The sequence below is a fragment of the Pyrus communis genome, chromosome 6 (assembly GCF_041283825.1).
Source record: "Pyrus communis isolate YQ-2024b chromosome 6, ASM4128382v1, whole genome shotgun sequence".
NCBI classification, from domain to species: Eukaryota; Viridiplantae; Streptophyta; class Magnoliopsida; order Rosales; family Rosaceae; genus Pyrus; species Pyrus communis.
Genome location: NC_142570.1, coordinates 3,027,293 through 3,039,652, shown reverse-complemented (window position 1 = coordinate 3,039,652; position 12,360 = coordinate 3,027,293). Strand labels below are relative to the sequence as shown.

Below are 12,360 nucleotides of genomic sequence, written 5' to 3'. Positions count from 1 at the left end.
TGCTTCGTCAAGATTCTCGATTCTTAGGATTTTTTTTCAATGGAAGACTACCTACTAAATAAGTAATTGGCTATGTTATTGCGACTTTCAAAGTCTTTTAGTGGGTTGTTCAAGAGTTGAAGTTTGGCTAATCCCAAGACTTTCCTTCTTAAATTGGAGAAATTTTTAGTTGCGACGGAAATACGGATGGTACACGATTTGTTTTTATGTAAGTGGTGGAAAATTTTAATTTTTAAGTTATTAACTTTTTAACACACATAACCCACTATTTATATAAGAACATGTGATGTACCATCTCTTGCGACGGTCACACTGAAAAATCTCTCCTCAATCTGAAGAGTTTTTGTGATGTAAATTGCATGGAATCAATCCTACCTTTTGCCATTGGTCAATTTCCTCCTTTCACCATTTCGATCTTCGATTAGTGGAAGATGGTTTTATTCACATCTATGATGATTTTAACATTGGAAAAAAAAACAAAAGATTATTCGATAAATGATAAAACCGCTTCTAAAGATTTTCAACATTTTTTTTATTGTCTGTACACAAAAAATCTTACAAAAATTAAACACTCGTCTTTTTTACAAAAAATATTTATGAACTCAATAAATGGTAGGGTGCTGCTATTTACGCACATTTTTTTTTTCTTCCACACATTCATGCTAATTTTTGTCCACTAATCTTCTTCAATTTATTTGATCTGGCGGCCGAAAATTGAAAGGAGTGTTTAAGAGGTAAAAATAGGTGTATGGATAGCACAACATTAAATGGTATTATGGTAAGATCATTTCTCAATGACAATATATTTTCCCTACTCTTTAGTGACATAATTGGCCAGAAAGAAGGGCGAACAAGATATATTCTTTGAGCCTCGCTTTGAACCATATCTCACATTTTTCATTTTCATACCCTATTGTATTTTCGTCTTAGACCTCAATTTGCATTTGGACGACGAGAATGACTCGTTTGTAGTTTTGACAATGTGCAATGTACCCACTAGTAGAAGTTCTCTCTTCTCCAACGTACTCTTACAGTTCTGTCTCAACATCTTTTAGTAATTTTCTATGATGGGTTCTTTGTGTTCGAATTTCTCTATCATTCGTCTACAACAAGGGCGAGTTTTTTGTTTTCGATTCGGGTATTGGAATGGTGAGAGAGACAGGAGGAGAAGGAGATGGATGATTGCTGTGCGTCATGGTGCTTTGGGTTTTCACGTTTCATTTTTTTCCCTATTTTTTAGTTAATTAACACTGGTTAAAAGTAGAATAAGTGTCGCTCAATATTATAGTCTAATGATATATAGACCTAGGTTCGAATCTCGTGAATAGCGAATTTAATGCCAAATTAGGTTGCTCATTGTGTGGCTTAGCCGAGCTCTTCCATCCTCTAACGTAAAAATACCAATGTACTAAAAAAAAATAGAATAAGTGATGGACAGGTGTCAATTTCTGAAATAAGCCATAGAAAGGCTTGATCTCTCCAATTGTATCCGTTAAATTTGGTCGCAAATCCAACTTAAACTACTTTATTAGGCAACCAACTAAACGAAATGATAATAATTTATTTCTGTCGGTCAGGAATTTAACACGCCATCACAAGAAATTTGAAGCATATTTTTCGCAATGTCTTAAACAAAGGGCACTTTTTTGCAATTTTATTTGTCTAGATACTTCAAAATTTAGATTTTTATTTTGCATTCTAAATTTTTTATATTTTAAAAAAATACACTTATAAGAAAAAAAGTAAAATAAAATGCTAATAACAATGCTTATAATACAATATTATTTCTTTTACTGTTCATAGCAGAAGTGAACTTATTTCATTTACATTATGTTTGGACGAGAGAAATAAAATTAGAATTTGAATAAAAGTAAGAATTTATAAATTGACATACACTAATTCTCTTGTTTGGGTTCATAAACATAGAAATTTAGAATTTTCGCATGGAAAAAAAAACTTGGAATTTGGGACCTCCAATTCCCAAGTTTAAATTCCATATAAATAGGTGTCATTTCTCAATTTCTATGATTAAAAGTTTAAAAATGACAAATTTCGTATTCAATTCTATTATTCTTTTAGGTTAACCAAACAAGAAAATTCACAAATTCTAAAAAATAAAATCATGTCATTTCAATTGCCGTCATTTTAAAATTTCTTAATAATCTTAAATTTCTTCGTCCAAACATAATATTAAATTTCTCGTCGTAATATGAAATCCTTTATTAATAGCCACGAGGACGAGCACACCATAGCAAAACTCAAAAATCAATTCCCACGAGAATAAAGGTTTCATAAAGTCATGAGCTTTCTGTTCTCCATGTCATGGACTCATGAACAACCAAAAAGATTAATATAAAAGTATTATTTTCTTGATTTATCAAATGCCATAGCTTACAAGAAAGGTTAAGAAATAATAATTACATACTCATGGACTTTGTTCAAAGCTCCCTCTCTGTGTTTTAGCTTCCTCCTCCAAGCTTCGCCCCTTTTGCAGAAGTCTGAAAATATATATCTGCATGCTGTGGAGTTTCAGAACCCCAGTTCATCAGGTAACAATCTTTTTTCTTTTTGTAATCGACCCTTTTCGTGAAATCATGTTTCTGTAAAAACCCAGTTGAGAGATTTTATAAATTTGAATCCTTTCATGTTTTTCTGCTGCAATTTTTCATGTAGTTAAATTGCTTAAGAATCCAAATAATTAAGTATAATTAAGTATTTATTCACTGTGTGTGCAGATTTATCACTTTCTCAGTTGCTCTGGCTTTGATTTTAAGAGAGAGAGATTATGGTTTTCGAGAAATTCAAGGTTTTATGTGTAGTAAGTTCACAGTATATAGAGATTTATTTTCCTTGAATTGAATCTTGATGTTGCTGTTCTTAGAGATTTTAGCGAGTGGCAATCGAGCTGCTGTGTTAAGGATCTGAGCTGAAAGGCATTGGTTTTTAGAAGAGTAGCATTGATTGCATTCCTTATTTTGTGTAATTGCAGATGCTATCTTGTTCAATTTGCAAAATTTAGTAGAGTTTTAGTTGCCGGAAATTTCATCAATGTCGGAAAAGAGTAGGCTTCCATCGAAGTTTCTTTTCTACTTGATAACGATTTCATTGTTCCTTTTAATCTCTTCTTCTGTCTTCCTACTTCAGTTCAGCAATACTTCCTTTACACCGAGTTCAGTGTTTAAGCTTATTCTTCTTAATGGCACGTCGGTGTACTTTGAGCCCCTTTTGAAAAGTAGGCAGAAAAACCTTCTTTTCCTCCCTTCTGAGGTTCCCCTGGTTGATGCTGGAATATCCACAAAAATAAGTGAATTGGGATGTGAAGATTCCAATTCAAGCAAGAAGTTGGAATCTTTAGGAAAAAAGAAAACGATTGCTTGTGACTCGACTCAGGCTCTCTTGAGGGTGTTTATGTATGAGTTGCCTCCGGAGTTTCACTTTGGGTTATTAGATTGGAAGGGTAAGGAGAATCAAACTTGGCCAAATGTCAAAAACCCGAGTTCTATTCCAGCTTACCCAGGTGGCCTGAATTTACAGCACAGTATCGAATACTGGCTCACCCTTGATCTTCTATCATCAAGTCTTCCGACTGTGGTCAGACCATGCACAGTAGTCAGGGTGCACAATTCAAGCCAAGCAGATGTTATTTTTGTGCCGTTCTTCGCATCTCTGAGTTACAACAGGCATTCTAAGCTTCGTGGAAAGGAGAAAGTAAGTGTGAACAAGAAGTTGCAGGAAGAGTTGGTGCAGTATTTGATGGGTCGGGAGGAATGGAAAAGAAAGGGTGGGAAGGATCATTTAATAGTTGCTCACCATCCCAATAGCATGTTAGATGCAAGAAAGAAATTAGGCTCTGCAATGTTTGTGCTTGCGGATTTTGGAAGATACCCTGCTGAAATAGCAAATATTGAGAAGGACATAATTGCTCCTTACAGACATTTGGTGATGACCATTCAGAGCAGCAAATCAGCCTCATTCAATGAGCGTCCTATACTATTATACTTCCGAGGAGCAATATACAGGAAAGATGTATGTTTTTCCTTCACTTACATCTTCTCATACAGTCTTTTACATTATATTTGTTTTGAATGGGTTGATAATGGTCCTAAATACATGATGAAATTTGATTCAATTAGCTTATGTTACTCCAAATTTGATCTCTGAATGAATTGCCTGGAAATTAGGAATTTTTTAAAAAGGGCTGTTTCATTAGCTTTATATTTTCAGTCTTCTGTGCCAAGTTGAAATAGAGGAGCAAACAATTCGTTTTAATACTAATGGAATTTTAGTGCATAAACCAGTCCTCAATGCAGGGCTCTCCAGAACTGATTGCTAACTTGATATAGTATGTCAATGCATCTTAATTCCATACAAAGTGTTTGTATCATGAGTCGTGATCAACGTGATCTATTTCATAATCCTACTTTGATTTATTCTGGTTTCTGATGCACTTTTATCGTTGTTGCTGGTGCTTTGTTACCAAAAAGCTGGTCTTTTGTGGTGCTTCCCTGCTTCCTTTACATTATGCACTAGATTATTTTAGTAATAATCAGTTTTATAATTGTCGATAATTTCTTACTTGTGGTTTTCTTTACTGTACTAAACCAGGGAGGAAAAGTTCGACAGGAATTGTATTATCTTCTTAAAGACGAGAAAGATGTATACTTCACTTTTGGTAGCGTTCGAGGGAATGGTATTAACAAGGCAAGCCAAGGAATGGCCTCATCAAAGTTTTGCCTGAATCTTGCTGGTGATACCCCTTCCTCAAATCGCCTATTTGATGCCATCACCAGCCATTGTGTTCCTGTCATAATTAGCGATGAGATTGAGCTACCATTTGAAGATTTCTTAGATTACTCACAGTTTTGCATATTTGTTCACTCATCTGACGCTATTAAGAAGGGTTACCTACTGAATCTTCTGCGAGGAATCAAGCAAGAAACGTGGACCAAGATGTGGGAAAGGTTGAAGGAAGTTGTACATCATTTTGAATATCAGTATCCATCCCAGCCTGGTGATGCCGTTGATATGATATGGCAGGCAGTTGCTCATAAGAAAACCTCTATACAATTTAAATTTCACAGGAAGAAGAGATATGACAGGTCAACATCTGATATAAGAGCGAAATGACACTCGCCCGTATGAAAGAGTTTGAAATGTTTAGTCACTAAGATCTCTTGACCTCATCGGGGAAACATCACAAGTTCGCTGAAGGTGGAGTACAAGAGAGGCACAGACTAAGTTGAGAACTTGAGACATGTAAGGATTTTGTTTTAGACAGTATATATTTGTGCCATCGGTACTGATTGTAGTTGTAGTTTACGTAATAATTTTGAATCCAATTATTTCGTTTTTTAATTTTTCAACGAAGAATTAGTTCTATCGTCACGGCTACTATTCGTGAAATTTGGACTGTTTTGATGAAACTAAACAGAAAATGCAAAACTATTCACAACGCAGAATCATAGAAGTCCGTAGCTTTTATAGAGAAAAATCAGAAATGCATGTAATCTGTGAGAGCCAGCATCATCATTCTCTCAAAGTATTCAGCTATTTGTTAGGACCTAGGTTTATACAATACAGATGATGCTAGCTTGATGATCGGGTTTAAGCTGCAGTTCTTCAGCTCAACAAAAAAACTTTCGACTAAAAAACAAACGAAAACATATAATTCTAACCAAATTGGATGCCCGCCACCCCGTTGAACCTTTCTGTATTAGTTACAGCCATACGAGCTTCTTCTGCGTGAAAATACTCTGTTGCCGGCTTCTTCTCCCCATAGCTAAGTGCATCAGCATCCTGTCAACTTCTGTTGTGAATGGGGTCGGATCCTCTTCGAACTTTTCTTTTGTTTGACTGATTCGCATCGAATGTCATCGAAGGTGCAGGTGCCAAAGTCATCTTAGCTTCCAAATCCTCTACAGCAACAGCCTTAAAAAGATGCAAGCTTTTAAGAAATGGCAAGTGCCCCTTGTCCCATCTCAGAGCCAAATCTCTGCTTCTTAAGCCGGAAACCTTTTCGGGTTGAAGGGCTAGAAACCCAATGCAAACAAGAAGAAGAAGAGCCCTTCTGTAAGCCAAAAACCCCATGCTTTTGAAGCTATCTGTGTTTGGATAAGAGATTGAGTGCTAGTGTTTGTTATGGTTTCATTCCCTGTGAGAACAAGCCAAGGGAATGTCTTTTATGGGATTTGGAGGACTCTAAAGGCATAAAGCACAAAGGGAGGCCCCTCAGAAGAAGGGTAGGCAGAATATGTAGGGAAGATTTAGATTCACCTTAATCATAAGCAGCCTGCCACAGAAGCAATATATAAGGCTGTTTTAGAAGACTCTGACAGGTTTGAATCAAAAGTTAAGTTGGAACACTACCCTTGGGAAGCCAAGTATCTTTCTCTCTATCACTTCCCTACCTCTTTTTTTTTACCAAAGACCAGTTTTGTGTATCTTGAATGCTTTTCCAACATGCCACCTCATCTGACCATGCTGACGTGTAGAGTTCTTACGAGCTCCTCATCGCTTGAAAATCTTCAATCAGGCCGCCTAATCAAGCAGATGGTTCGATCAACATCACAAAAAGAACAAATTCCCTATATTTCAGGAGAAAATTTTGGGTAAGGACACATAATCACGTCATCTATAAAACACCTCTTGCAAAAGTATAGAATGGTCCCACCTGATCCAAGTTGATCCACCCAGTGTAAAAAATACTCTAATGAAACAACACCGAAATTTCTATCGTACTTTGGTCTCATTCAATCCTAGATCCCACCCTGCCCAAAAAATCTCTTAACACACCATTTTGGTTGCAGCAGCCAGTTCCATATTTAGATAACAAACGCAGCCAAAAAAGCCATCAAAAGTAGAGATGTAGGAGTAATGGTGGGGAATAGAAATCCCTCCAACCAAAAAAAAACACTCCAAATAACCAAACCAACCAACCAACAGCAAAGCTTTATGCAGCTTAACTTGCTTTAAGTTAACAACTAGCTTTAGAATTCCAAGCTCTTTCCTCCATGCACCAAAAAATCCCAGTCTTTGTTTCTTGTGCTGAATGGAATTCCTTTATGCTTTTCTTTCCCCTCTCTTTAAATTGCTTAGCCCTTACAACCCTAATTCAAACTTTCAAAGAAATGCATTTTGTTCTTGCATATATGGCCTCCCCATCTCCTTTCTTTTTCTTCTTTATATATATCTCGCTTACCCACAAAGACCGTTGTCCTTGTTTTTTCCTTCTGGTTGTAAACGTGAGTCAGATCAGTTAATTAGAGCAGAGGTCTCAACCCTTTGAACATGAGTTTGAATTTCTTTTCTCATAGATTTGAAGAGTTTAGAATATCGTTTTGAAATAGAAACGAAAAGAAACAAAATCGATGAGGAGGTGGACTGGTCATGGTCCAAGCTGGACGTGAGCTTTGAGAGCTGTATTAAAGCAAAAGAATTTGAATGGAACGTTTGCTTTCCAAAATCATCCTTCACCATCACATTTAACTTTAACAACTACAACACAAGATGATGGGGTTTTCTTGAACAATCAGACTTCAAGAAAGCATTGGTGTGTGATGCATCTTAAAACTTGAAATCCCAAATCATCATATTCCAACTAGATTGGCTTCAACTAGCGCTTTCCACACTCAAGAGTGCCTGAGAGCAAAGCGAACTAGCCGTCGGCGCAGTCTGGTTTAGTGCGCGACTCCAAAACCGGAAAACATAAAACTAGGTTACATAAGAACAGGATACTTACACACGATGCATGTAAAGTAGATGTTTTAGTTTGCAACTACAATCAGTAGAAATACAGCTCTTTCGACAGCAGTTTACCGTGCAGCAGAACTGCTGCGGTGATAACAAAGGTTATGTACAAAACACGAGCTTGAAGAGTATGTAAAATAATTCGATTACAGGTACACGACAGTATGAAAGCTAAAGCCTTCTGATCTTCCTCTTTAATGCTAATAGCATAAACAGACACAACACGCTCATATTTCGAGTCCCAACATAATCCTCTTCACCGAAGTAGAACATTGCCATAGTTGACGACTTCATATCATTGAATTGGCTCCTGATGGGGAGTCACTGCAGGTCCCGGAGCTATTGTGAACTGCAAGCCCCTGCGTTGCCCTGCCTGCAGCATAAATGCAACCTCAGTTGCCGCAAGTGCTGCTGCTTCCTGGATCAACAGTAACATATGAACAAATTAGTGTGTAATTAAAAAGAACATATTAAAATTTGCATTTACAATCATCTGCCGACCAGAAAGCTTCTGGTAAATGGTAAATGGCAAACAAAAGTTGTCTGGGACATGATTCCTACTTTCTTTTAGTGCAGTCAGAAGCATGCCAAAGCTTGTTCAAGCTTCGTTATGTAACCAATCTCAGAGATGATATCTCATATCACCAAGGATATATAAAAAGTTATTATTCTTGGGTTTCTCCAAGACAGCAGAGCCCAGAACTAACCTGTCTTTGCCTTCGACGTTGTAATATGCTGATGGCCCAAGCCATAATGTAGCATGGGAGAAGAAAACCAGCAGCCCGGAGCAAGAAAAGCTGTTAACAATTGATCATTTAGTTAGATAGTGAAACAATCTGAAATGTTATAAGAAACATCCAACATGCTTATGGCACTTACAGAAAAAAAGGTGGATGCATCATCATCATCCCCGTCACCGTTGGGAAGGGTCAACGCATGCCTCAAGAGGAGAAGAGCCATTAACTGCCGAGGAACAATACAGGAGAACAATAGAAATTAGATTAAATTTTCTTATTCAACTGAGATTAGAGCATGTTGCTGAGGTTTAAACTGTGAACACGTATAGCAACAAGTTGCAGGGCCTAGAACAGAACCTGCAACTAGTTACACCAGTTCAGAATGACTAGAGAGAAAAGGTGTACTAAGAAAATAGAGTTGTACGTAAAATATAAAGTTAAATATTAGGGATATTCTTCAGGAAAGTGATATTCACACACCCATTTTACCTCTCACACACCCTTGTTTTGGCAATTGATCTTCTTCAATTCATTCTTAGGGGTGTGTGGGAAGTAAAAGTGGTTGTGTGGATAGCACTACCCTATTCTTTATAGCTGACAAAAGCATCAGCTAGGTTGTCCTCATCGTGTGATAAGATCCATAAATTAAGATCAGAACAAAAATGAGATGACAGTATGCCATTCCAACAAGCCCTACTATAGAAAAACAACACATCAGTAATGGTGGTAACTATGGCTTACAATTAGAGCAGCAGAGCGGCAAAAGGCTGCTCCACTAGCATTTGTGTCAGCATACTCATCATATTCGGCCTCTAGAATGTGGCGTTCAGCCGCTGCCATTGCTAATAGTCGAGGATCACGCAAATCCAAAGGAGTACCAGAGATTGTCCAACCATCACTGTCAGGCAGATCCAAGAAGCAAAACAACAAAAGATCAAAACAGAAAAGAGTCATAGATAAAGCTGTATGTTGTATTGACCTGAAGAATGGTAATGCAATGATACGGGTGGGGATAAAGTAATACACAAAAACAAGCAAAGTCCTTATCACATCTGGCCAAAGCTAATTTGAAAAACCGAAAGATAAAACGAGAAAAGAATCCTTAGTAACAACATGAACAAGTTTGTAAAGCATATGTAAAATCTAAACTTGCCTGATGTCAATTGTGGTATCTTCAGACTGAGGGGGAGGTGGTGGGGCAGTATAACCATGTTGGTATGGCTGTACATCAGGAAACTTTTCGTAAAAGTCCACTCAATGACTTGCAATTCACAAATGGAATAAATTCATAATAACCAATTGAAATGACCTAACAGCAAATGCTCACATGATGTTACTATATTACGCGGATGCATCATCATAATTTATTGATAAAAACCAAATACCTTTCTCATAATACAACATTGAATTTCATGCTTTCCAGAAAACAAAGGCATGACTAAGATAGCTTCAAACAAAGTGAAGTTGCTTACTTGTATGAACGGAACAAATTCTTTACTTAAAAAATCATAAAAAAAATGACAATTGCAGATGGTAAGGATTCTAGAAATTTACCTGATGACAAATTTCACAAATTATATCTCCCTTCTCATTGCACCATCGCTGGACACACTTCCTATGAGCAAACTGGACCAAAAAAAAAAAAAATTAAAGCAAGAAATCATTGGCATTGGTTATCAATATATAATTATGAGCATGATTCCAAAGTTCAAACAATTAGTATGCAGTAAAAACTTCATATATAGCTAAGATCTCTCCATATAATTAAACCATAAACAAAAAGGGACTTCAAGAGCACAAACTGATTTGAGCATATAGCTGACACTGACTAACTGCAGTGGAGAATATATTTTGAACAAAGTCACTAACGACAATCGTAATTAAATACCAAGAGTATCCTACTTCAAGAATTTCTCTATTGTAAATGTTGACATATTTAAGTAATTAGGGTCAAAGGAATTAAACGAGTGACAACCCTCCCCCACAGCCCCCTCCAAAAAAAATATCCAAAATTTCTAGTTTAAAGAAATGTATAGATATCAATAGATAAACGTACTTTTAAGCTGCCACTGCAAGAACAGGGGACCTCCAAATTCTTAACGCTATCTTCTTCCTGGCAAATGCGACATTCAACCGTCTGAATCAGAGGCTCTTCTTCTTCAGATACAGTCTTCTCCCCCACTCCCTTAACATCAATGGCACAAGTGGGTAGCTCAGCAGAGTGGGAGCATGAACCCTCTACAGAAGATCCTGGGGTCTCACTCCCTTGCAAGCCTTCAGGTTTTGTGAAGCGGTCAACACACAACACCAGGTGATCACCCATTTGCACTCAAATTAAAGCTCCTGCATCCACAACACGGAGAAAAAAAATTCAATCATTCAACACAATCTCCTTCAAAATACAATAAGATACACCAAATTGAAAGTTCGAAATGTTAAAAAAAGTCACGATTATGGGTTCCATTGATCATGGAAGAAAAAAGAAGTCCTGCATACAAGTGCATAAAAATTTAAGAAATCGGATCTTAAATCCTATTTCTTTCAGTATCTAGACCTAGAAGAACGAATGGCAAGGCATTGACCTAGACAATAATGTTCTAATTGAACTTCTCTACTATCCTCCTCAGTTCTACTGGAAACCAAGCCGAAAGCAAAGCCTTCAAATTTCTACAACAGCTCGAAATTACCCTGCATTTGAAATTTCTACAACAAAAAGGCAGGTAACCAAACATTAAAGCTTCAAACTTTTCGAAACTACCCTGCATTCGATCGATTTCAGCTGCGTGTTCGGATGCTAGTAAGAACATAACACAAAAGGCGAAACAAAAGGCAAAGAAATCAAACAATCTAACATTGTATACGATTAAACCGATACAGCACGACCAATGCCTCCATTGATCCCATCTAATTTTCCAAAATAACTTAAGCAATAAGAAAGCCAAGAAAAAGGAATCACCTCCTTTCTCAGCTACCAAACAAAAAATCCCACACTTTGCCGAATCCCTAACCCACCAAAATCCCCAAACTTCCCCTACCCAAATCGACACCCGAATTCCACAAAACACACCGATTCGATTCAATCGCCGATCCATGAACCCTAAAAATTCACAACCCAGATCGAAATGCAACAACTTTATGATTCTCAACACCGAAGATTGAAGAATCTACACCAAAAAATGCGTTGTAAAAATCCAGAAAACGGAATTTATAAGAAATTTAAACAAATTGGGGAAAAAAAGAAGAATCAAAATTCGAAAGTACCTCTGAAAAGACCTGGAATTTGAGCCGTAGAAACTCTGAGAAATTCTTCTCTTGTGAAAATGTCTTGCCTTTTAACCTTTTGCTTTTCCACGATCGTGAAACAAAAAGTTTAATTTAATTTAATTTCTAAGGCATCCAGGTTCGGATTCAAAGAGCCTAGGTTCGGTAACGTCCATCCAAAGCTAGGGCTAGAATCCTCTGTGGATTCTGTACCAAATGGAGGGTTTCAGTTCATCTTGACCGTTGAGAGAGACATGAGTGTGACTTGGACGGTGCAGATGTACCTCGCTCTGCGCACCAGATTTAGCGCGTGTTTCAACAGTAACGGTCACGGATGTGTGTCCGCATGATGTTATATGGTAGGTAACCATTTCCAACAAAAGAAACCAATTTTAAGTTTCACTATAAATCTCGTGATTTAGTTGGTTAAATGTATTCATTTTTGTATTTGAAATCTCGAGTTCAATTCTTTCTTTATTTAATTATCGCTCGTAAATAAAAACAAAAACAAACATATAGAAAAGTCTAAATAGAAGATAAAAACAAGCATAATCTAATTTGTATTTACCCAAAAAGGACCAAAGAACTTGTCAACTGAACTTTTTTATTAGGATTT

At 36.9% G+C, this 12,360-nt stretch overlaps 2 protein-coding genes across 6 annotated transcripts; one reads left to right on the top strand and one right to left on the bottom strand.

The window, feature by feature from the left end:
• Positions 1-2,310: 2,310 nt before the first annotated feature.
• Positions 2,311-5,355, top strand: LOC137710845 (putative arabinosyltransferase ARAD1). 2 transcript variants are annotated; one of them, XM_068449988.2, is made up of 4 exons: positions 2,311-2,549; positions 2,736-2,818; positions 2,990-4,026; positions 4,606-5,355. In XM_068449988.2, exons 3-4 carry the CDS (start codon positions 3,049-3,051, stop codon positions 5,125-5,127), a joined length of 1,500 nt encoding a protein of 499 aa, XP_068306089.2. In that variant the 5' UTR covers positions 2,311-2,549; positions 2,736-2,818; positions 2,990-3,048; the 3' UTR covers positions 5,128-5,355. The 2 variants fall into 2 exon arrangements, with proteins under 2 accessions (XP_068306089.2, XP_088551546.1); XM_088695420.1 differs by lacking the exon at positions 2,736-2,818 and having other exon boundaries at positions 2,418-2,549.
• Positions 5,356-7,744: 2,389 nt separating this feature from the next.
• LOC137710431 (uncharacterized) lies at positions 7,745-11,893 on the bottom strand. Of its 4 annotated transcripts, XM_088695419.1 has the most exons (9): positions 11,745-11,893; positions 11,440-11,647; positions 10,540-10,826; positions 10,038-10,109; positions 9,637-9,704; positions 9,225-9,381; positions 8,626-8,709; positions 8,454-8,543; positions 7,745-8,164 (listed from the first exon to the last, which is right to left on the bottom strand). In XM_088695419.1, exons 3-9 carry the CDS (start codon positions 10,804-10,806, stop codon positions 8,042-8,044), a joined length of 861 nt encoding a protein of 286 aa, XP_088551545.1. In that variant the 5' UTR covers positions 10,807-10,826; positions 11,440-11,647; positions 11,745-11,893; the 3' UTR covers positions 7,745-8,041. The 4 variants fall into 4 exon arrangements, with proteins under 4 accessions (XP_088551545.1, XP_068305548.1, XP_068305550.1 ...); XM_068449447.2 differs by lacking the exon at positions 11,440-11,647 and having other exon boundaries at positions 11,745-11,881; XM_068449449.2 differs by lacking the exons at positions 11,440-11,647; positions 11,745-11,893 and adding an exon at positions 11,066-11,402.
• Positions 11,894-12,360: the final 467 nt, after the last annotated feature.

Coding starts and splice junctions, on each gene's coding strand:
- LOC137710845 (XM_068449988.2), top strand. CDS start 3,049: ATGTCGGAAAAGAGTAGGCTTCCATCGAAGTTTCTTTTCTACTTGATA. Junction 4,027..4,605: donor GAGCAATATACAGGAAAGAT/GTATGTTTTTCC, acceptor GTACTAAACCAG/GGAGGAAAAGTTCGACAGGA.
- LOC137710431 (XM_088695419.1), bottom strand. CDS start 10,806: ATGGGTGATCACCTGGTGTTGTGTGTTGACCGCTTCACAAAACCTGAA. Junction 9,705..10,037: donor TTTGTGAAATTTGTCATCAG/GTAAATTTCTAG, acceptor CCTGATGTACAG/CCATACCAACATGGTTATAC. Junction 8,544..8,625: donor ATGCATCCACCTTTTTTTCT/GTAAGTGCCATA, acceptor AATTGTTAACAG/CTTTTCTTGCTCCGGGCTGC.